Raw genomic sequence first — 23842 nt, forward strand, 5'->3', positions numbered from 1 at the left:
AAGTCTTGTCTTTTATTGTTCCCTACAATACAGAAGATTCAGCAGATTCACAGAATACAGCATGTCCCAAGGTTTTAGAGTGTCTTTAGCCCAAAATATCAAGAGTTAATCTAACTATTATTGTTTGGGGGAAGAGAATGTGACAGCAGCAGAGTAATTGGTGTGCATTGATACCTGCAAAAATAATTTTTGAATGTAGATGCAGACAGGTTATCTGAAGAAAGTAAATTGACTTACTGTTGTCCTAATACGAGTCCTTTAACACCAGGCACAGCGCATGTTCCAAGGGCCTGCTCTGGGTGGAATGGTGTCTGGCATAATCATGAAATACTGAAAAAAGACTTACTGACTCCTGTGTGTGGGCTGTGGAAACCAGTGCTCTAGAAGTAGCGTGTTTCATAGCAAAATCAAAACAGGACCACGGGTGAACGCTGACAGAGGAGTTGTTACGTGGTTACGCTGTCAGATGTGTTGCTTTTTATTTATTTATTTTTAATAGGCAGGAGGCTTCAGAAAACAAACATTTGAGCTTTTTAGCATGAAGTTTATATAAGTATTTTTATGATTTTTGTTTTTCAGGAGTTTGTAAAATATTTAATCTCATTCATGAGTCGAACTTCCTTTTTAAGTCATGGATGACAAGGCTTCTGTTGGAAAAATCAGTGTCTCTTCAGACTCGGTATCCACTCTTAACAGTGAAGATTTTGTCTTGGTTTCCAGGCAAGGGGATGAAACACCATCTACAAATAATGGTAGTGATGATGAAAAAACAGGACTGAAGGTAAGAATCAATAACTTGAGTTTGTTCTTTGTTCTTCTAAACCAAACTAACCATAGAAGAGCTTAAAGAGGGACTTCTTTGTTGCGGAAAACTTGACAGAAGAGAGAACTTATTCAAGAATCAATTTTGCCAGTAGTTTCTGCATTACTTTTGCTGATGTCAAAGGTGATAATTAGGTTTTGAATAAGAGCTCTCTCGATCACTGCCTGTGGGTTTTTTTTTCCCCACTCGCTGAATTCTTCAGGAAGCGCTTAGGATGAAACAGACCGTGATGGTCAAAAACTTGGAACTGTGACTTCACAGCTTTCAGGTAGAAAGCAGTATTAACGTACACTCGACTTGAATGTATCCATTAATTCAAATATATATTTAAGTTTTCCCCAATGTGAAATGTTCTCTTTAAGAAACATAGAGGTATAATTATAACTAACAACTTGGCATGGATCTGAGAACACAAGCCTATCTGAGTAGGCCTGTGTGAATTGGAAGGGCATTGTCATCTTCTCACTTTCAATAGTGCTATTCCGGAAAGAAACCCTTGTTACCTTTTTTTTTGGCTACTTAAAGAAAATCTTTCATCTGATTCCTATTTTAGCAGTCTTTAAGCAAAATGACACAAATACGGTGGTCACTCCAAATTCTGTCATTTTAATATGTTGAAAACAGATTCTTTTCTAGAGCTGATTCAAGTCGGTGTGTTCTTTGTGGGAGATGGGAAGAGATATTCCACCATCACAAGAGACTAAGATCTACAGTCAAATCACGTCTTTAAAGATGATAAGAAATCATGTATTCTGTCTGTTGGACTGGGTATTCATCTTTTCCTTAGCAGCTGTTGGAACAGAGACTACTGAACGTTTCTTGATGCCTTTGCTCATCTTGCTTTTCCCTCCAGTCGCTTTGTTTGTTATTCTTCCATTGCTTTGATACCTGGGCAAGATATGCCATTATAGTGGGTATTTTCTTTTACATAAGACTCTTATTGCTAAATCTGATAGTAAAGAGTCTCAAGATCTTATCTTTGTTTAATCTGGCAAAAAAGTTGACTTAAGTTTTATTGCAATTGCAGAAGATTGGCACTTCACGTCACAGGAGGATAGTCTACAGAAATTTGAGATTTTCTTGAATAATCAGCTTGGTGTTCTGTAAAACCTGCTGAAAGACTGGAACCTCTTGCATGTTTTTCTAGAATCTGTATACCAGCAGCTATAAATACTTAAGAATTCGGAATACTCTGCATAGTGGTTCTTACCTTCTGTACCTTACTACTTACATTTTCCTCCTGTTTACTTCCAAAGTGCTTTACAAAATACTGTCTACAGGTATGCTTTTTCTCTTGCTGAGTGAAGAACAACTTTATCACTGCTTCTTCCTAATCATCAACAATTTTAAAACAAAGTTATGCTGTTCCCTGATCTGGCACTGAATGCCACAGAGCTTTTGCAGATCTTAAAGATAAGCTTCGTCATGAATTTGGTGCCAAGACTGAGCACAGTCCTTGAACAAAGTGATTCACCTTGAGCCTTTCTGTGTTCCATCACTTTGCTGTTTCCTTATTGGATGCAATCTGCATGATTAATGGAAACGTTGCGCTTCAGATAAGCAGCGAGCGCCCAGTCTACAATCTCCTTTCCAGGAGTTTCCTTTTAACCTCACTCCTTCTGCTTAAGGAGGTAAAAACTATTAGTGACAGAAATGGAGGATTTTTTAGGTGTCTTTAGGGACAGAAATTGTCTTCTACTAATGATCTACAGAAAAAGAGAGAGACTACACTAGCATACAACTTTGTCGTTGATGTCTCTCTTTAGCTTGCAAGTAGTCATTCAATAACCAATCGTACTGTATTACTGAGCTATTTATGAGTGGGTAAGTGGAGTTGTGAAGGTTGTCAGAGGTATGTTAAAGTATGGTCACAGCAGCATCTAAAAGTGTCTAAGTAGCATAAGGAAAAATAATTTAACAGTATGAAATGAGAACCAAGGTTATGCATTTCATAGGGATAAATGGTGAGCAGAGGTTTTTCCGGGAGGAGGAATTGCTTTTGTACATATATAACTAAGTTGAATAGTTTGTCAAAACCGCTTTGCTGTGATGTGCCCCCCAAGGAAAGCAGAAAATAAGCTTAGGAGCAAATTTGAGCAGAAGTCCTTCGCTGGTGGTGTTTCACTCTAGAAGCAGTTTGTGGCCCTGAAGGCACTGCCTAAGCGCAGTCTGAGGATGGCGCTGGAAGTTTAGGTTTGTTTGCTAAATGTCATAGGTTGTGAAAACAGTGGATCAGCTCTAAGGCTCTCATTTTGAATTCTTTGATCTGCTGTAGTTCTAAGTAGTCGAGTTCTGGGCTGAACTAATGCGCATTTTTATTTTTGTTCTTTCTCAAGTCCAGACAGATAAGTATTTCTTCTGAATGAAGTCATGGGCCATTTTCTTCTTCAGTTGGTCACAATTCATAAATGTGTTCTGCTTTTTGTTTATGCTGAAATACACATACATCTTAAAAGAAGGCTGTTGTGGATTGTTTTCCAGAAATACCATTTGTTAGCTATTTCTGCTTTCCAGTATTTTTTCTGTGTCTGCCAGTTGGACTGAACTGGATTTATGCAAGTCCAGTTTCTGGAGCACACTGCACAACAGGTGTTCTCCAAATGCCCTGTATGCTGGGACCTCTGACAGCAGAGGCCAGCAACGTGCACGCAACAGAATAAGCTGCAGTTTTAATAAATCTCCCATATTGTTGTAAAGATAGTTTTAAAGAAGGCTACATACTGTTTAAAAGTTAGGTAAAATTAGTTTTCAATTTTGTGAAGACTGGAGTAAGCAATGACTAGACTACATTTTTTTTGTCTATTTCAAATAAAACTACAGGAAGGTATTTATTAATCTACCTTCCCTTCTGCCCTTAGTTCTGTTGCAGTCTGTCATGCTGCCTCTTACCGTTTTCTTTTCCTTTTTTTTTTTTGTGCTGCAGCAAAGTTTCAAAAAGTTTAGATCTTAATGTTCAAGGTTTCCACCATGTAGTCAATTTATACAGTTGCATAAAAGACTTTGGTTGACATGCAGTCGGTCTCGGTTTGTGTTTTGGCCTTGTTCCTTGGGTAGCTGGTTTGTTGCACTTACTCTGTTAGGACTATGAAAACAGCAAGAGAGATCCTCCAGTCCGAAAGCATATTTGATTTTTCTCTCTGAAATTTTTTTTGAGGGCAGTCTGGAAGAATAAAGAACGCTTTCTGTAGAGGGATTTTTTTAATTGAGGATTTGGGTTATGAGTTTTTAGAATATTTACTAGAGGAGATACTGCCTTATGGACTGTGCTGCTGTGGGCTTCGCATGCATGTTTTCATATTATTTCTGTCTACTTGAGTTTGTTAAAGTGGTTAAATCTAGACTTACCTTGGTTCTTAAAATACATGCAAACAGGCAATGGTTTTGCTTATCCTTATGTAAAAATTAAATGTTTGATTGGATCCAGCCAGTACTTTAGAGCTGTCTCCTGTTGCTCTTAGGTAACTTCACATTTTATGTAAACCCACCCCCCCGCCTTTTTTTTTCTTTTGACGTGCTTGTTTGCTGTCTCACTGTAAACAAAGCAGACTTGTGTTTTGCCTGTTCCTACTACTTTTAGGAACTTCTTTTATCTTAATCACTGTCATCAGTCAGCAAATGCATATGATGTGCAGATTTTTGCCACAATGATTTTTAACTTTAAGTTTCATAGAAAACAGATCCTGTAAAATGGAGGTTATCTTACTATTTTTAATATACAGGCTTTAATGGGGCTGCTAGGACATTACGATTGATTCATTATATCTTGTTGAAAAATGTGTAAACTGTGTACACTAAAATAACGTGGTGTCTTCCATCATCGTCTTTAAGGAAAGCCTGAATAAATCTAGGTAAAAAACTTGGTTCTCGAAGGTATTATGCCTTTGATAACCCCATGCTTGTGCAAGATTTTTCATTGCTTCTGTGAATGTACAGCTGAGTAAGTTACTCTGTTCTATTCCTGGCAGGTGATACCAGATAGCATATGAATATATTTTCATCCGTGCTGGAAAGGTAGTTTCTATTTGAACACGAATTTGTAGAGTATAAATAGCTCATAGGTTCTTTTTTCTGTTTCTCATTTAGATTCTGCAGTGTGACATTCACTGGATCTTTTATCCCTCCTGCCTCTAGGTTCTTGGGCACTTGCTGGTTTCTCCCTTATCTGTGAATTTCACTTTTAGTGTACAAAGAATGGGAATCTGTGACTTTTCTTATCTTAGTTTATTGTACTATGTGAACCCTGGTCATAAATTTTTGTTCTTTGTTAATATTCTCATATATTAAACTTATTTTTCACAAAAAACTAATATGCAGTTTTCACAAAAAAACTAATATGCAGTTGCTGTAATGCAACCTAGATAGAGATTGCAGGTTCAGATAATTACTTAGGTAGTGGGGGGCCCGAGTATGAAAGAGAGAAAAGACAGTAGGTAAACTTGATGTTTTTTCACTTTTCCCCTTGATGTAAGAAGTTTGTGTTTGGAGGTGGGATGGAAATGATCGTATGTCAGAATTCTGACGCAACAGAGAGACTCTAAATAATTTCACTGTAATGCTAGTCCTGAGGTATGCCCAATGGAAATGCACATAAAAAAAATTAAGTGACATCTGATTTTACTTTCATAGTCTATTTTGTTTATTTCATTTATTGCAAGGCTCTTCAGTGTGTATGAAAGTGTTCTATTACCTGTTCCAGAGTTATTTGAGCAATCTTAAATGGACTTCAGGTTGCCTTATTTAGTGTTTAAATGCAAGAATCTTGCCTATTGCTTCAGATACTTTTAAGATGGTTTAATGGTCTACTCTGAGATACCGGTCGTAAGCAGATGGAATTTGTCTCAATACTGAGATTGTGTTGCGGGCAGGTTTGTCTGCTCTATGTTCTTCCTACTGTTTTTAACCACTTCCTTTTTTTTACTGTCTTGTTTCCAAGAGTAAAGAAAGAACAACCATTGTCTTTAAATAAGATTTCTCTTACAGTTGTGGGGTTGTGGTTTTTTCTTTTTTGGGGGAACTGGGATAGTTGCACAATTTGTTTTTTGTTAGCTTGTGTGTAGCATCTTAAATCAGTAAGCTTACAGAAATGAGAGGGATGTAGAAATGAACATCCGTTCATAGGGAAGAGATGGGGTGCCAACAGTAATAACTGGCAGCCAGCAACTAAAGTGCTGGAACTCAGGTATGTTTCTGTGGCTGCCATCTGGTAAAACACTTCCAGTAAACTCCATTTCCATGCTTGGTCTCTAAACTGTGTTAAGCATCAGTCACTTCCCTGTTGATTGCAGAGGAATGAGCAGAGAGTTTCCTTAGATGCACTACCTAGGAGTTTTCTGACATGTTTTGAAACACTGCAGGAACACAGTAATACAGGACACTGCTGGTATGACTTACCTTGCATCTATGTCACTTTGTTCCGCAAGCTCGTACTTCCAGTCAGATAGGCTGTCATAGTGCCTGCTTCTAGCCAGGCAGAGGGCTCTGCTCAGAGCACGGCTATTTGTTTCATGTTGGAAGGGGCCTCAGGAGGTCTCTAGTCCAACCTCCTGCTCCAAGCAGGGTCAGCCGCAAGTTCAGACCAGGTTGTTCAGGCTGCGATCCAGTTGGGTCTTGACAACCTCCAGTGATGGAGACTGCACAACCTCCCTGGGCAGTCTTGTCCAATACTTGACTGTCCTCATGGTGAGCATGTTTTTCCTGATGTCCAGCTGGAACCTCTCTTGTTTCAATTTATGCTTTTGCCTCTCCTCCTCCTGCCATGCACCACTGTGAAGAGCCTGGCTCTGTCATCTTGATGAAATCCTCGTAGATATGGAAGGTTGCCGTTAGGTCCCCCGAAGCCTTCTCTTCTCCAGCCTCTCCTCGCAGTGCCAGTGCTCCTGCCACCTGACCATCTGCTGAACTTGCTTTGGTTTCTCAGTGTCTTGCTTGTACTGAGGGATCCAAAACTGGAGGCAGTATTCTAGCTGTGGTTTAATGGGTGCTGAGCAGAGAGGGGTAATCACTTCCCTTGGTCTGTCAGCTGTGCTCCTGTTAGTATTGCCCATGTTGATCTTTCTTAAGGGCAGAACCTCATATATCTACATCATCTTCTGTCTCTGTGTCCAGTATGTGACTAGAGGACACCACAGCCAGGTTGTCTTTGTGAATGGGAGTCAGTCCAGTTCCTCTGTCCAGGTTAGGTAAACTTGACTCATTCCCTGCATATAGCCTACAATTTTCAGAATTTTTTTTAGATTATTGTAAAGCAATAAATAATGCCTCCATCTTCTTTCTAGCTTAGGACCTGATCTTACACCATTTAGGTTGCTGGGGGCTTTCCTGTGGACTTCCACGTGTGCTAATTCAGGCTGTAGATGAGGGTTAAGAAATAAAACAGTACCTCTTCTCAGTATGACAGCATAATCCTGTTCCATATTCTTCTCTTCCTGTGAAATCTTGCTATCCAGGAACCATGTAGCATATTTCATTATATTTGGCACTTCCTATGCTGTTCTGAGATTTATTGTAGATCACTGTACTGTGGACCTCTATTATTTTCCTGTGGCATAAGTTAGTCTATGTAGTCTGTAACTGTAGACTAGTTTTAAAGTAATCTCTTAACTTTTACCAGCACTAGAAAATTCCTGCTTTGAGCACCCTTTGTTAGGTTTGTTAAAGTATGGGGGGTATAATCTGAACTGATAAGCATTTGCACGTTGCAGTTTATGTTAAAATTACAGTTGTAACTAGGTTATATTTGTTAACTACCGTTCTGATTGACAGAAGAAGCCCTATGACTGACTTTCTCTGTGCATGAGGGGTTTTTTCTTCATTTGAACGGTCTCTTTTGTGTCCCAACTTTGTTTGTGGCTCTTAGATTGTGGGGAATGGAAGCGAACAGGAGCTGCAGAAGGAACTTGAAGACGTGCTGATGGATCCACCCATAGAAGATCAGTCAAGTGACCGGGAACATGGAGAAGAAGTTAGAACTGATGGAGATGGGGAAGAGCCTGTTGTGCTTGAAGCTTCGGCATCCTCTACCATTAACCCAGTGTCGGTGGCAGGACTCCAGAAACCAGAAATGAGTTTGCCAGTCAAACCATCGCAGGGAGGTTAGAAAAAATGGGGAATACTTGGTGGTATCTTCTAAACTAGCTTTATCTGGGGAAAGGAAGGATAATTTAGGTACAGGTGTGTCTACCCTCCTTTCTCCATTTTTCCCCATCATCATCAGCTAGAGTGGTAAACTGCAGGTTATGTGCTGTAAGAGTTACCATATGCTGAGCTGTCTTCTCTTCTGAAAACACCTGCTATTAGTCTTGAGCTGTGTGTTCTGCAGAAATACATGGTTACTTGCCTAGTTGTATAAAATATTAGTCTGTTTAGCTTGTCTGTGCATCTTATTGCAGTAGTGAAAATTGCACTTTTAATTTATATTGAAAAGAAACCCTGTGGCATGAGCTGATCTGTAGAGTTTGGATAGCTGTATTGCTCTCTGTTGTCAGTAACTCTCTTTCAGGTAGGATTTTTCTGTAGCACTTTGACCTGACCTGTTTTTTTGTAACATGTTTCTTAGTCTCTTTATCATATTCTTAGTGACAAGTCGGTGTATAATAATTTATGTATGTATACTTTGTCTTGCTTCTTACACTGTAACTTTGTGTCTTACCCTAGACTGTGAGGATTTGAGCCCTTTTACACCTATGACAGATGAGGACAGTGTGGTGTTTAGCAAGCTCACCTACTTAGGCTGTGCCTCAGTGAACGCTCCCCGGAGTGAAGTGGAAGCCCTCAGAATGATGTCAATCTTACGAAGCCAGTGCCAGATTTCTTTAGATGTGACTCTGTCAGTGCCTAATGTCTCTGAAGGAACAGTGAGGTATGAAGCTCATTCATTCAGCTGTGCCCTCTGACTTTGTGCATTTGATTTTATTTCCTCCTAGCAAAAGAGGAGATAAACCCCAGTTTTTTGGGAGGTGGGAGATGGGGGGGTGGGGGTGGGACATAAGCAGCTTGAGGTTTCTTCTAGTGGAAGAAGCGGGTCTCAGGGGGTCTGAGAAAAGTGATGATTTGAATTTGTTTACCAAAGGCATTTTATGCCCAAGGATCGGTATCAAATTTGATTATGATCCAAGGTGCCTGAAATGCGATAGTGGGAATAGCCTGAGATGGTATTCGGTTTTTAGGGCTGGAAAATGGCCGTTGTGCAAGGCTTAACAGTGATGAGGTTACTGGGAGTCAGAGCTGCTACCCTAAATGTTCTTCCACTGCTGTATGTTAGTGTAGCTGTGTGAAGGTTAAGCCTTTAAAACTGTGGGGAAATTATTGGTGAAAGTGTGTTGCATTGTATATTTTTATACTCATCAGTTTAAATATAATTCTTCTAGTCAAGCTTTGTAGTAAATGATAATCAGGGGTTAGTGTCTTTGTAGTGTACTTTCCCCAGCAGCTATGAAGTCTTTCAGGCTTGCAAGTTAATAGCTGGCTGAAGTAATTCTTTTAAAAGACAAGCTCTTTTTTTCCCCCTCTCTCTCTTTCTCTCTCTTTCTCTCTTTTAACAGACTCTTAGATCCTCAAACAAACACAGAAATAGCAAATTATCCAATCTATAAAATCCTTTTCTGTGTACGAGGGCATGATGGAACCCCCGAAAGTGATTGCTTTGCTTTCACTGAAAGCCACTACAATGCAGAACTCTTCAGGATTCATGTCTTCCGATGTGAAATCCAAGAGGCTGTAAGTTGAATCTTTTTCTTTTTTCTTTTCTTTTTTTTCCAAATGATAACTACATTTTAGATGCAAAAGTGATTACTGAGATAGAACAGAAATGTGATTACTTTCAGAATAAAAAAAAATGGTTATTTCAGGCACTTTGGGAGTAATCTGCTTCATCACTCTTGGCTTTTTTCTACTCTAGATTAAGAAAATTATAGAAATCTTAGCTGTGAAATAAGAATGTGGATTTAATAGTTTACCCTTTAAAGAAGCATATAAAAATGGTTAATTAGATGGTAGAACTGCAATCACTTTTACAGTTACTTCTCATTCTATTATTTAGAGAAAATGCAGGTAGGTTTTCAGCTCTTGCATCCTCTATACCCCAACCTTTCTGATCTTTCTTTGGTGCCATCTAAATGCAGGTGAGCCGAATACTTTACAGCTTTGCCACTGCCTTCCGTCGTTCTGCCAAACAAACTCCGCTCTCAGCCATTGCCACCCCACAGACTCCAGATAGTGATATTTTCACCTTCTCTGTGTCACTGGAAATCAAAGAAGATGACGGGAAAGGTTATTTCAGGTATAGATTCTTCATTTGCTGTATAGAGCATCCGTTTCTGTTGTTGGAAGGTGAGTGAATGGAGAGTGTGGGTCTCAGATGGTTCCTAAATTCTGCTTTTGAAAGTTTCCTACTCTAGTTTAAACAAATCACTCATCAGTGATGACTCTCTGAACTCTTCCATCTTGTTCACTGAACTGAATCTGATGCTGCCTGCCAAGTGCTTTTTCTATTTTATATTCCTCTTTTGTCTTTAAAATCTTTTCTGTGCAATGCAGCTTAAATCATGTTCAGCTGAACCACTGCTGAAGCTGAAAATGCAGCATAGCGACTCTGCTTTCCTACCAGAATTGTGCACATTTATGGCCAGGATTTCAAAGGTTCTGTGGATGTGTGAATGCTACAGGAAGCATAAGTGTGTATGTTTTTAATAAAGTCTCATGAGAGAAGGCAGAGAAAACATGCAACTGTGGAAAAATGGAATTTTTCAAATCATTTGGCTGATCCCAAAGGACAGATTATTCTCCAGAGAAGTATTAAGGCAGATCCTGCTTGTCACAGGACACATTTACTGTTCAGGATGTAGTATAGGACTATTACTGCTTTGTCAATCAAAAGCTTGATGATCAAGATCTCAGAAGTATTCCCACATTGCTATTCTGAAACTATATAAAAATGTGGTTGTCCATAATGTATTCTTTGTCTCCAGAGGTCTGCCTCTCTACACAACCTGGTGTGAGAAAGCAACCACATAATAATGAATTTTTGATCAGCAAATCTTTAGATTTTAATGTAAAATATTATTTAGAACGGTTTCTTAAAATAGTTGACTGCTTAAGGTCACACGAAAGGGGTTTGTTTAGAGACAAAAGCAGGAGCATAGAAGACTGCTTTGCGTTTTAACTTTGGTCCTTAGGTTTACTTTGGCGTTGAGTGGGATAAATTCAATTAAATCTTTGTTAAATATGTTGGACAGAAGTAAGGGAAGTTTGAAAGTGTAATCAAATAGCAAAAATCATACACTCTGGGTTTTTGTTCCTCTTTACATAATAGTGTTTTGGAGTTACTGGAGCTGCATAGTCCAAGCTGAAATCTTGCAGTACTGCACAGGGAAATTAAATGTCTTGAATGACATTGCCCATGTAGATCTGCAGCTACTCTCGTTTTAGTGAAAACCGCGCTTTCCTTTTTTCCCCCCACATCTTTGCAACTTCTAGTTACGTTAAGCATTCTAAGAATATGAATGCCAAATCCTTCATCCTTACCTATTTCCCCATGATTTCTTAGACTTGATCTCTGTATTAATTATTGAGAGCAGAAAAGGCAGAATTCAAATCTCTTATCAAAGATCGCTAGCATTAATTCTCCTTGTTGCTGTGATCTATTACATTGAAATACTAACCTACTCATCTGATCTGTAATGTTACCTTATCAGCATCAGAAAAGCTATGTGAACAGAGCTTGCCCCGTTACTAAATGTTTGTAATCTGTCGCAGTTCCCAAAATGCAGTTAATTTTTTCTCCATTTTTCCCCCCGATCCAGATGTTAATAGAAAGTGGTGGTGTGTGTGGGAGGGTGTTAGGGCAGCTTTTCACACTGTGTCAGTTAGTGCTGTTTTCCTGTTACGTCGGATAGTGGACAACCTTGGTTTCTAAATGGTCGTCTTTAGTTTTTGCTAAAAGGTTTTTTTTTTCCTCTCCTCAGCCTATGTACAGTGTCCTCAGATGTTTCATGTAACCATTTATAGTGTTCTGTAATTGCTCAAGTGTCTTTATTTCAGTACAGCATGTCTGCCAAATACGCTGACTTGTTGAGCATGTTGGCTCTTAGCCCAAACTTCAGAGATGTTTCTCTTTTTATATTTACATGCTGCTCAAGCTTCATTTAATAAAAAAAAAATCCCATTTAATAATCCAGTATTTATTTAGCATCTTCCATCGTAGACAATCCAAAGCACTGCTCAAGTGTTAGAGACTGAAAAAATGGTTTAGCTAAGGGCCTGAGCCTGAAAGATGCTGGAGGATCTGGGGCTTGTGTGCAACACCAGCCCCCGGGGTGCAGGGCAGGTAGAAGCACGGCTGCAGCACACAACGGTATTCCAGGTGAAGCTCAGTCTTGCTGACTTGGTACCAATGTCAGTGTAGCCGTAGCAGTGCAGGTAGTGTAAGCCAGCCTAGGATTTAATGCTTACGTAGTATTGGGAAGTTGTTCTGCCAAGAGCTGCTTCAGTCGTAGCCAGCTCAGGTATGTCAGCATAGATTGCACATTGAACCTCAGCCTTTGCTATGGACATATAACTAAAGATCTTTTCAGCCACAAAAATGTGGTTGCGTTAGGAGTGGAAAAGGGCAGTTGTTTAAAAACCATGTACCTACTCTATACAAAGTGAAGAAAGGTGGGTTTTGTCTTGGACTATGCAGAATCCTACCTACGCTGTATGTACGGTACGGATCAAGCTTTGGTTGAAACAGCTAGCTTTAGCAGTTCGACGTTAATCTGTGTTTGACCCTTCAAGTGCAGACCCCTAGTGACCTAGAAGTTAGGAGAACACTTTTACATAGGCAGTCTCTGATCTTAGTCTTCAATGTACCTGACCTTGTCTTATCTCCTCTACCTTCACTCGTCACCTTGGGTCACTGGTAATACAGTTCCCTCGTACTGGGGCAATGAGGTGTGACTGCTTGCACTGGCTGTGAGGGTGAGAATCTGCTGTCCTGCCCCAGCACATGGAGCGGCTGCTGACAGTTAAAGGTAGTCTGCAGTTCCCTGGCCTGGGTAAGCAACTGCTGTTAGAAGATAAACCTGACTTTTGCTGGAGGTGTTGAACTGTGGGTAATACTGCACAGCCCATTTTGCAAATCCCAGAGGTCACAACGCCTATGTTGAGAAGTCTGAAATAAAATAAAGATTATTTTTATATCCAAGGGAAAAGTGCGCAAGTAGATGATTTAAAAGAAAATCAAAACCCAACAGTCCAATTTTGTCCAGGATTTACTGCAACAGAGCAATATTGATGCTAAAACTTCAGCATCTATATTGATGTTGAAGTATAATTCTAGGTTTGCCCACCAAAGCACACTGTCTCAGCTTTGGGCAGCATTTAAGAGAAGATGCTCTCTCCAGAGAAGAAATAAGTGAAAATCTCAGTCTAGAGGTTGGTGCATCCTTTTGGCTTGTTGGCTTATCATGTGCTCCAGTGGTCACCTGCCTTGTGAAAGAAAGTGGTACACAGGTTCCGATGAGTAATTGCTTAACAAATATTTGCATGTTATATGGGAAATCAGTATTTAGAAACTTTCTTCAAATGCTGCTGGAAGTCTCACAAGAATAAGCCTCAGAGTATGAAAATACAGTAGCGTTTATTTTGAAAATTAAGTGTCCTTGGTTTTCGCCTAATTATGATAAAAATACAATCACCTAATTGTGTTGCCGTTTCTTTCATGTTACTGATTGCAGTGTGCAAGGAAGAAAGGTCTTGAGTGCTTTTGTATAAGAAGCTGACTTCACCGAATGTCTGATGCTGTTTTTGATACATGCAAGGAATACAGATAAATGACGCTCTGAGTTTTTTTTCCTTCCCTGGTAAATAACAGTGCAGTTCCCAAAGACAAGGACAGGCAATGCTTTAAACTCCGCCAAGGAATTGATAAGAAGATAGTGATTTACGTTCAACAGACCACTAATAAAGAACTTGCTATTGAGAGGTAATTTAACAAATTTTTAAAAATTCTTTATCTGTTTGATGTGTAGTTGTGGAGCTGTTTCCTCTGAGGCAGCAGGTTAGTAATTGTTCTATGAATACTTCATTTATGTAATTTAACTACATCTCACTTTGGGATTTTGCAAAAGATCTGATGGAGATGTTTGGTATGTATGTGTGGCAGGGGGGACGATACAGGCTCAGTGAATTCTTGCACAGACCCGATTGTAGAATTGGTGCTTGCAACTCCTGTAAGCGTCTGTTTCAAAAGCTTTTTATAAAAACTGGTTGCTTTTAGTTTAAATGGTCAATTTGTCTGAAATGCTAAGGCTATAATCAATGATGGAGTTATTTCAGATATTTGCTTTTGTCTCACTTCTGTTGCATCCGAGAATATTCTCATACACATGCTTTGAATCTGCTGTGGTATAGAATTCCAGAATATGAGGTGTCTGTGTAGGGAAGGGGAGAGCTGAGACTTCAAATATTTCACCGCTTAGAAATAAACTTACGACTTTTGACTACTGGTTGAGTTCAGTGCTGCTTGTACTACAGAGAAAAGATACAGCTCCTGCCAGCCTTTGTAGTCTGAAGGAAATGCAGGAATTTGAGGCAGTATGGTAAACCAGAGAATGAAGTGGAACGTACCTCTGTGGGCCAGAAGTCTCTGAGAAATAAAATCATGAAAGACAGGTCCCCACGCTTCATTGGGAATTTTCTGGTTCTCATCTTTATCAAAGGGCAAATTCTATGCAAATATGTCTCCAAAAAAAGGTGGTGTGAGGGGAAGAATACAAGAAACATCATCCCACCTGCAGATTATGGAACCCCTGTTAGTTGTGTGTTATACAGTTCTTGCAAACGAAGATATCTAAATAACTTTCCAGGCTCCTGCAGGCAGGATAAAATCATACTGTAAGCATGCCAATGAAGTCTTGGTGTTGTTGGTATTGGCTTGGCGTTGTTTTGCTTATGTGCTTGATACTGATTTCAAATGTCAAAATTTGTCAATTTGCTATAGTATTCATGGGCTGCTCATGATGTATGACAAGGAATATTTAAATAGGTTTAAATAGGTTTGTTTATGAGTAGTAAGTCTAAATTTTGCAGACTAATTTGTTACCTGGTTTTGCAGATGTTTTGGCCTCCTCCTTAGCCGTGGGAAAGATGTTCGGAGTGGTGACATGCACCTTTTAGATTTGGTAAGGATTTTTTATTAACAAAATTCAGTAACTATTATTATGATTGTGTGTGATCTCAGAACAGATAGAAAAGGTTTAGATGCTTGTGCACAGTTGTAATGCGAGTCGATGCTGCAGCTTATGCTTTTGAGTGTAGCCCTGGGGAACTGGGTTGAATCCCTGCCTCTGCTACAGAGTTATGATATGACATGATGCTTGGTCAAGGGACTTGCCCAATTTTGCACAGCCAGCCATGACTGTTCTCATTTAGGGGCCTGGAATAAGGCATATGGAGCCTTATTTTCAGAAGTGCTGTACTCTGAGCATACAGTGTGTTACAGCATATTTACCACTGTGTAAAATGAGGCCTAAACTGCTTCAGAGATATCGCTGAGAATTGTTGGGCACTTTATTTTTGTGACTCAGTTTTCCCTCTGTGAAATGATGATAGAGATTATCTGACTTCACAGGTGTGTTGTGAAAATAAACTTGTTCATGTTTGTGAAGTACATACTTTTGCAGTAGTGAGTACATGAAACGGTCCAATTGTACATGAATAATTTTGCTTTTTAGCAGGCTTTTTATTGCCCAGAAAATTAAGTCGGTTGGGAGATAGACACACACATACTGAGGATAAAACAAAATGTTGACTTGTTTCTCAGTAGCTGAGTAACATGTATTTTGTATGCTGCATGAAGCTGGATCTCAACAAAAGCCTAGTCTGAGACCATATTAAAAATGTTTCATAGTATGTCTGCAAAAAGGAACTAAGTTAGGAGTGTGCAAGAAAACATAATTCTTGCATTTTTAAATTCTTAATTTTTTTAATCCTTGTTTTTATAACTTTAATATTTTAGAGCAAAGCATACTTTATAAAATAGCTATTTAGGATTAAATAAAACACAACTGGTTTATTAAAACATCACAACGAAGTAGGATGTATGTTAATGTAAAACATTTGCCAAGTTTACAAGTTCAGCAGCTTGCAAGGCAGTGTTCTCATATAGTTTCTTTTCATGTATTAGAGGCAATGAACTACATCCCTTAAGTGCGTGATTAAAGCCTTGTATGTTCAAATGCCTTACTTACCATTCAGGCAGCTGTTCTTCAGAGACTACATGGTACAAAATGAGGCCAGAATGACTGGATTGTCTTGAATTTTCCAGAACAATTTTTAAAAAAATTTTAAGACTTTTTGATTCGTTTGTTTTTAAACAACAAAACCCCCAAACCTTTGCAGTTTGGAGTCCTGTCTTTCTAAGTACTTGACTGTGATCTCACCTAGGCTTGTGTGAGGTAAAAGTTGCTGTCAAATAGCCATCTCTGACATGAGCTATTGATCTTTCTTCAGGTCTTGCTAGATGGATGTTCATACCACATGCACATATAAGAATCAGCATTAATTGGCCTTTTTATATTATCAGCTAGGAGATCAAAAGATTCCATGGGAACTCTTATCCTCAGTTATCTTTGTTATAAGACAACATGACATAGACTTCAGATGCTTGCCCTTCTCGTGCCAGTGCAGTAGCTGTTTATGGGGCTGAGACTCTTCAAAATATACAGTTAGCTGTAATTTATAATAAAAAATATATATATTATTACACTGTTCACAGGAGTCCATGGGTAAAAGTTCTGATGGGAAATCGTATGTGATCACTGGGAGCTGGAATCAAAAGTCTCCACACTTCCAGTTTGTAAATGAAGAAACACCAAAAGGTAGGAACTTTGCCAGATTTTATTTCTAGGCAGGGCAAGTGACCCACCTGGTGGGGATTGTGTCAATTCTCACTTTTTAAGATGAATCCTGCAAAAAGACTTTTTTTCACTTTTCTTTTAGTAGCATAAATGTAATAAATTTTATATTGTGGGCCTCTGAATTCAATTGGTTTGGCATATACTCTCAGAAACTAGGGTACCAGATGTCATGTAAAAGTCAGTGAGACAGAAGGCTAGAAAAGAAGTCCTGTATTTAGTAGTAATAGCTTGTAAGAATAACTGTCTATCCCGGTAGGTTGTATAGACTGAGCATGGGAACAGGTTGCAGAGGACTTGTCTTTCATTATAGCTTCTTAAGAATCTCATTGAGAATTGCACTGAATGACTACTGCAGGTTTGCTCTTTGCTTAGTTTCCATGGCCAATTCAGATTTAAAAAAAAAGAAAAGAAAGCATTCTTGTACCTATGAGAATGAAAGTAAGATATTCCAAATGTAATCTGAAAATAACTGGTTCTGCATTGCTCTCTTGAGTCCTGTAACAGAGCTGTCATTACTGCAGCTGAATGACCACTTCCTCAATCTGTTACTGCACTTACGTACCAAAGGTTGGGGAAATTCCTGGGAATTGACAGGGCAAAGGCAGCACTTCTAGGGCAGCTGACTTCTCTGAGTACAATCTGCTGCTAGGTTGAATGCCGTCCTACCTAAAGGACCCAATATCTCATTTAGTACTGGAAGGGATCTCATAGGACACTGAGTGCAGGTGCCTCCTTTTGGGGCAGCATAGTGCGTAATCCATTTTCTAAATCTTATAACTGTGATGATCTTAAACACTGTGTTTAATGTGGTGGAAATTAAACGTTGTTTTAATAATTTAACAAAAAGAATCAAGAAAACCAAGCAGAATGTAATTAGGCCAGATGGCAAGAGATCTGCACTGTGGAGTTGAGTATACAAATCAAATCTTTGATCAATGTTTAACGAAGATTTTTGGTACACTTCAGTGGGAATTTGAAAAAGCTCTCTCTACTATATAGTGCATGGTGATCTTATTTTCCAGTTCCATGTGCTTTGAAACTTGTGGGCTTCAAAGTGTTAAATTAGGCAAAAAGGGAATTCTTCAGAAAACTTTGTTTTGTTTTTTCATGTTGCTAGGAAAGAGATTAGAGTATTTTGTTTGAGATCTGTCTTTCAATGCTAATAATATTGCTTTGGATTTTCTCTCTAGATAAAGTACTGTTCATGACTACTGCTGTGGATTTAGTGATAACTGAGGTTCAGGAACCTGTTCGATTCATTCTGGAAACTAAAGTCAGAGTTTGCTCACCTAATGAGAGATTGTTCTGGCCCTTCAGCAAACGTAGCTCTACGGAAAACTTTTTCCTAAAACTGAAACAGGTAATGCTTTGGTGTGTTTGTTTTTTTAAATTTACAGTTGATTTGGTATTTGGCAAGGTTGGTTTTCAAGTATAACAGTGGTATGGCCGATTACGTTGTTTGGAGACTTGACAAGTAGGCTTATGGCATAATGCTGAATAAATACACATGTATTGGAGATAAAAGATGAATTTTAGTTACTAGGGCCTGTCTTGAAATCTCTCTGTCCCTCTCTGATCCTGCTGAGACCAGTGGAGTGAGTTGCGTCCTTCTGTTCTACTGCAGGTGGGCCATTCGGCTTGCTCTAACGTGAGGATGTTTGGTGTAAATGTATCATTCATGTTTCATTTTCCCCGGCTTTCATTATGATGTTTTAGGCAGAGAAGTAGGTTAAATTCTTGTTTTGAACTGAGGTATGGGAACTCCAGGGGAATATTTGCACCTATTCCTTTACCCTGAAGTTGACTGATTGGGAGAAGGTCAGAATTTCAGTGTAGCTGTTTCTCTCTGTGGTTGGTAAAGCCTTTACTAATGTGATTTTTAGATTTCAATGTTTTGCTCCTGAATCAGAGGGATGATAAATACTGTTCTATTTTAGAAAAAAAACTTTTGTTATGGTAATTGTTGCTGATTGTCTAAACTTCTAAAGAACTGGCTATCCTCATTTCAAAACAAATTTTGACAGTTTTGATGAGATTGCTAAGTTATATGAGGCTTATGGGTTTTTCAGATGAACCCTGAAATAAACAGAACCAAGGATTCATCTGCAATCCAGGGCTATGCCAAGGGTTGGTTGCATAAGGGTTACATAGGGAGAGTATGTAAAAGTAAGGGTTAAGAGCAAAAACCCCTTTGACATAATTCTGGTGACATGCTATTTGGTAAGATACTAAACTGATTTTATTATACAAATCCAACCATTCTTTTATATGAGCAAGCATCTGCCTGAAATTAGAGGGGGGGGAAAAAGACTTTTTTTAAAGACAATTTCTAACAAAATTTTGAAATGCAAGACTGATACAAATTTAATGCTTAACCTACAAGCTTTCCCCTCTCACCTCCATCTAAAAAGCTGATAATTTCAGAAAGGCAGTTCCCCCCTTGTACATGGTTGGAAGCAGAGATTTCACACATTCCCCAAATTTTCCCGTGGGGAAGAAAATCCAACCAATCACAGAAATCCCTAGAACTTGTTAAAAACTTTTGCTGTTTTTTCCAACTTCCTTTCCTTTTTAGCAGCTACGGTATAAAGGAAAATTTCTGTCTAGGATATTCATAACAGTGCAAGGCAATAACTTATTCTCAAAATAAGCCTGGAAAGCTGAAGGTATGAATTACTAAGGAAATAATGTATTTGAAGGAGCTGCCATTCTCCCACCTTAGAAATTATTGTTCTGAAATGCACCTGCTGTTGAAAGGGATGGAAAGATAGAAAAGCAAACAACAGCGTGGATGTGTGTGCGCTCTGCAGGTTTAATAATTCTGGGTGAAGCCCAAGAAAGCAAGATTAAAGTCCTTCTGATTTCTTGATACTTCTTACTTTTTAAAGAGAATTGGAATGAAATTGGAGGCTTCTCTGCATTGTTTTTGCACTTGCGTTAAGGTGCTAGTGAATAGAGACATTATTTGTTTGTAGTAACAAAGATGAAGTCCAGTGGGAGTTCTTTTTTGCCTATGTCCTATTTTTTTATGTAAAACTCTAAAATCTGCTAAATAGCTGTATAACTGTTTTGGACACAGTTATGAATAAACATTTTGGAAACTTTCCTTCAAAATACAAGGTGGAAAAAAACTTCATGGATGAGATCAGTCTTTTTATTTAGAGTATTTTTGAGCTGGAGCATAGAGATGTTGAACAGTTAAGGCAGTTCAGCTATAAATATCTTACTACCTCCAACAGGCGCCTTTTCTGCTTGGAAGTTTAAAGGAAGCTTATCTTACTTAGCTAACTCTGTATCTTTTGTCTTACTAAATTCACATGCATTGTGACTTATCTTAGCTAATTCTTTTTTTTTCCACAGGCACTGTCAGGTTATCCAACTTCCAGTGTTTACTAATGGAAGACTATCAAAATTCATAGTGGAAGCAACAAATAAAGTGTACTGCCTGATAAGCCTGGAAGGGAAACCTGTTTCTATAGAGGCATAATTGGGCTATTAAAAATACAGCTGTGTAGAATTAGCTTATCTTACTTGGGCAGTGTTTCTTTTTTTGGAAATGGTGGAAACAGAGGGATTTTATTTTCTCAGGTTACATTTAGTGATTTAGTCATTTTAGTTTTGATGCATTCCCCTTAATATTAGATGCCCCAAAGGATAAAATTGAGCAGAGAGAGCTTAGAGTATAATTAAAGTTATATTTTCCTCTTTTCATCACCTTTGCTTTTCTACTGTTTTTCCTAATTTGTGGGGAAAAAAAGTTCAGTTTTCCTGAACTGTATTAAAATTTTGGAACCACTTCACAAAGAAAAATCATCCTTTTAAAGGAAATAATGGAATGGTTTGATGGAATGTTTTTGATGGTAATCAATGGTTTGATTCCACTGAAAATTAAAGAGGAAACAAGGCCTCATAAGAGACCTTGGGTCCCAACAATTTATGTGCCTGTGTTTTTGTCAGCGATGTACGCACAGATAGATGACTTGAAAGCATCATTAAAGACAATTGCCATAGTAGGAAAGTAAATATGGACAATTTCTATAAGACCTTCTTTTGTCCCCACCAGTATCCCTGGAAAGTTCAAGAGAGAAAATAGACTTAATTTTAGAGGTTTTGCTTTTAATTCCACTGATCTTTAATTAAAGGCAGAGTTGCTTCATATTCAAGAACCTCTTAGACCTTTTGCAGGTTAGGCGCGTTCACAGCTTTGAAATCTATCCCATTCGTCTCCGGTCCATTTATAGTGGAAAAGATGAGCTTACGTATGTATGGCAGACCTGCGTGACCCTTCTGTCCTATCTGTAATATCTGTCTGCCTTCTGGATGGAATATGCTTACTGTTTTTTTAGGGTAGTAGGAATAGAAGCTTTAAATCACAGAAGCGCTTACAGGCCTGAGCAATGCAAGGATTGAACATTGTTTGTTGTGGGATGTGATGAAAGTTTTTTCTCTTTGTCAACTCTCCTCTTCCAAAAAGAGAAAGTAGAACCTTACAAAGTAATCTGGATGTTTCATACAGCATTTTGCAATAAAATGAAACTTCTTTAATTTCCCAGATAAAGCAGAAGGACAGAAAGAATAACTCGGACACGCTATATGAAGTTGTGTGTCTAGAAAGTGAATCAGAAAGGGAGAGAAGAAAAACTACAGCAAGCCCCTCTCTTCGTCTGCCTCAGTCTGGGTCCCAGGGCTCAATGATTCCTTCTCCTCCTGAGGATGACGAAGAGGAAGGTAATATGTGGATTGCGTGTTTTGTACGTTTTGAAAGAAACGGAAACCTTTTCTAGGGTAGTCAGTAAATAACATAGTTATGAAACTTGCTGAGTCCTTTCCAATCAGAATCTGGCCTGCTGATGTTTTTTTTCTTGTTTTGAGTATTCAATATGCTGTGAGTATTCAATAACCTGCATTTCTGGATCAGCCTCTCCCTTGTCTGACGCTTCTGTGGTCTGTCTACACTTTGTTAAACTCCGGCCTCATGAAGCCTGGAGTATGATATATTTGGAACAATGTGAAAAGAAGCTGCTAAAAATTGGGTATTTTTGTGTAATTTCTGCCCCTCCCTGAGCTGCTGTGAACAGATTTAAAAGTAAAAATGAGAAGCTGATACTAGTTGGAAATGTATGCAAGCAGCATGTTTTCATGAGAAGGACAGCATAGACAACTATAATACAAAAAAAACTATACCAGGACCCACTGAACTTGAAACTTAATGTATTTTCAATATCATTTTTAATACTTTTGAAAATTCTTTTAACCAAAGCTGTGAAGTAATTTTGAGAATATATGCATCTGGCCTTATGGCTTTGAGCTGAAATGATTTGAGTTCCTCCTTTTTGACCTTGCCGCTGGCCTCCGATGTGACCTTGGGTGAATTGTTTCACTTCTGTGCCTCACTTTCCCCTTATTTAAAAAAAAAAAAAGGGGGGGGGCAGGAGAGAAAAGGGAGGTGGTTTGAAATTCAGCCCCTTTGCAAAGTGTTCATTCGCAGCTGTAACCACTATGCTAACCACAGTGGTATTCTCTTCTAGACAAGGAACATACGTATTTTATTTATAGTAGATATTGCAGTGTTGCAAGTGGGTGCTGGCACTCTCAAAGTGGAAGTACAGAACGGTTAAACAGTTCAGATTGCAGCAAATGCTGTGACACGATGGCCTCTCATTGTATTTCATAAAGGAAATAAAATCCTTTAGTCTTTTATTTGGATGATTGAGTTTGGGATGTTTAGGTTGTTGGCAGTTCCAGTAAGGTATTTTCTGCTTGCTGATTTAGAAAAATTATTTTATCAGTGCTACAAATGCAATGCAAACTTTCAGTGAAAGTGATGCAATGCTTTTATTTCAAGGTAACACCTGAGCTAGGTTTTCATGGTAATATGTCGGTTACCAGCTAACACTTCATGGGCTCTTATGGGTCTGTGAGAACATGGCAAGTCTGCAGCTGCTCTGTGAAACCACATTGCTTTTACTGTGTTTTCAGCTTTTACAGTTTTATAGGTTTTCAAATAAGGAAGGCTGTGCTCTTTGAGAATCTTCATGGTCTTCCAAAAGCTTGAGGTAGAAACATATAATTACTTAGGTCACTTGTCCAGTTGCATTTTGACCATCTCCAGTGATGAAGTTTCCATGGCCTCTCTCGGCCTCTGTTTCAGTGTTTGGTCTCCCTCATGGTAAAATTTTTTTTCTTATACTTAACCAGAATTTCACACACTGCAGCTTGTCTTTTGCCCTTTGTCGCATCACTGCACACCTCCAAAAAGTCTAATTCTATCTTTTCTATACCCTTCCATTTAGTAATTGAAGATTCCCGGTAGCCTTCTCCTCTTAAGAATGAGCAAATCCAGCTCTCTCAATTTCTCCTCTTAACCTGCTTCGTTAATGCTTTAGTTGTCTACCCTGTTCTGGTTTTGGTTGTATTCTGAAGTACCTGGTGAGTTTTTAGTGCTTTGTTCAGCACGCAGGCAGTGCCTTCACAAATAATGAATTTCTTCTTGCCATACACTGATAGAATAATGTTTAAATTTGCAGAGATAGAAAAACAGTTGCTGATTCCTAGTTTCTCCTTTATTCTTCTGTTGGCAGACAACGATGAACCTCTCTTGAGTGGTTCTGGAGATGTTTCCAAAGAGTGTGCAGAAAAAATTCTTGAGACATGGGGAGAGTTGCTGTCCAAATGGTAAGTGGCAAAATCGCATTCTGAAAATCATAGTTCTCAATATTCTCAGACTTTGCTCCTTCTGCTTGGAGCTGTCATTAACTCTGGAAGCCACTTGAGATGAAATTAGTATGGATTTAGTCTTCCTTGATTCCCCCAGAATACCCCTTATTCTCTGTCTTCACAGTGGCAGATTTCTTCAGTAGGACATTTTAAGTATTTTCACTTTTGAGTGTGTGTTTAAAAAACGTCTAGAAATTCACTTATGTTGCTTGTTGCTGATGGTTGTCTCTTAAAAAAAAAAAAAAAAAAAAAAGCAGAAAAGTAATATCATTGTTTTAAGAAAAATATAACCTCCTAAGTAGTATAAAGAAAATGCAGCTTTTCTTTGGTGTTTATTTTGCCTCGATCACTTCCATTCTATTTGTAACTCCTATGGAGTTCACAGCCAATTTTTTCGACAGCTGTT

At 38.6% G+C, this 23842-nt stretch overlaps 1 protein-coding gene across 1 annotated transcript in view; it reads left to right on the top strand.

Moving 5' to 3' along the window:
* The window catches only part of RABGAP1 (RAB GTPase activating protein 1), a 77766-nt gene that overhangs the window by 6181 nt on the left and 47743 nt on the right, over positions 1–23842 (top strand). Inside the window, exons 2-12 of the mRNA XM_064523932.1 lie at positions 580–781; positions 7680–7914; positions 8477–8681; positions 9364–9538; positions 9943–10100; positions 13674–13784; positions 14916–14982; positions 16578–16680; positions 17910–18079; positions 21273–21447; positions 23301–23394. Of these exons, the coding sequence (XP_064380002.1) occupies positions 632–781; positions 7680–7914; positions 8477–8681; positions 9364–9538; positions 9943–10100; positions 13674–13784; positions 14916–14982; positions 16578–16680; positions 17910–18079; positions 21273–21447; positions 23301–23394 (1643 nt within the window). The 5' untranslated portion in view covers positions 580–631. The remainder of the gene's footprint in view (positions 1–579; positions 782–7679; positions 7915–8476; positions 8682–9363; positions 9539–9942; positions 10101–13673; positions 13785–14915; positions 14983–16577; positions 16681–17909; positions 18080–21272; positions 21448–23300; positions 23395–23842) is intronic.

This window comes from Dromaius novaehollandiae, chromosome 20 (genome assembly GCF_036370855.1).
Source record: "Dromaius novaehollandiae isolate bDroNov1 chromosome 20, bDroNov1.hap1, whole genome shotgun sequence".
Taxonomy (NCBI): Eukaryota; Metazoa; Chordata; class Aves; order Casuariiformes; family Dromaiidae; genus Dromaius; species Dromaius novaehollandiae.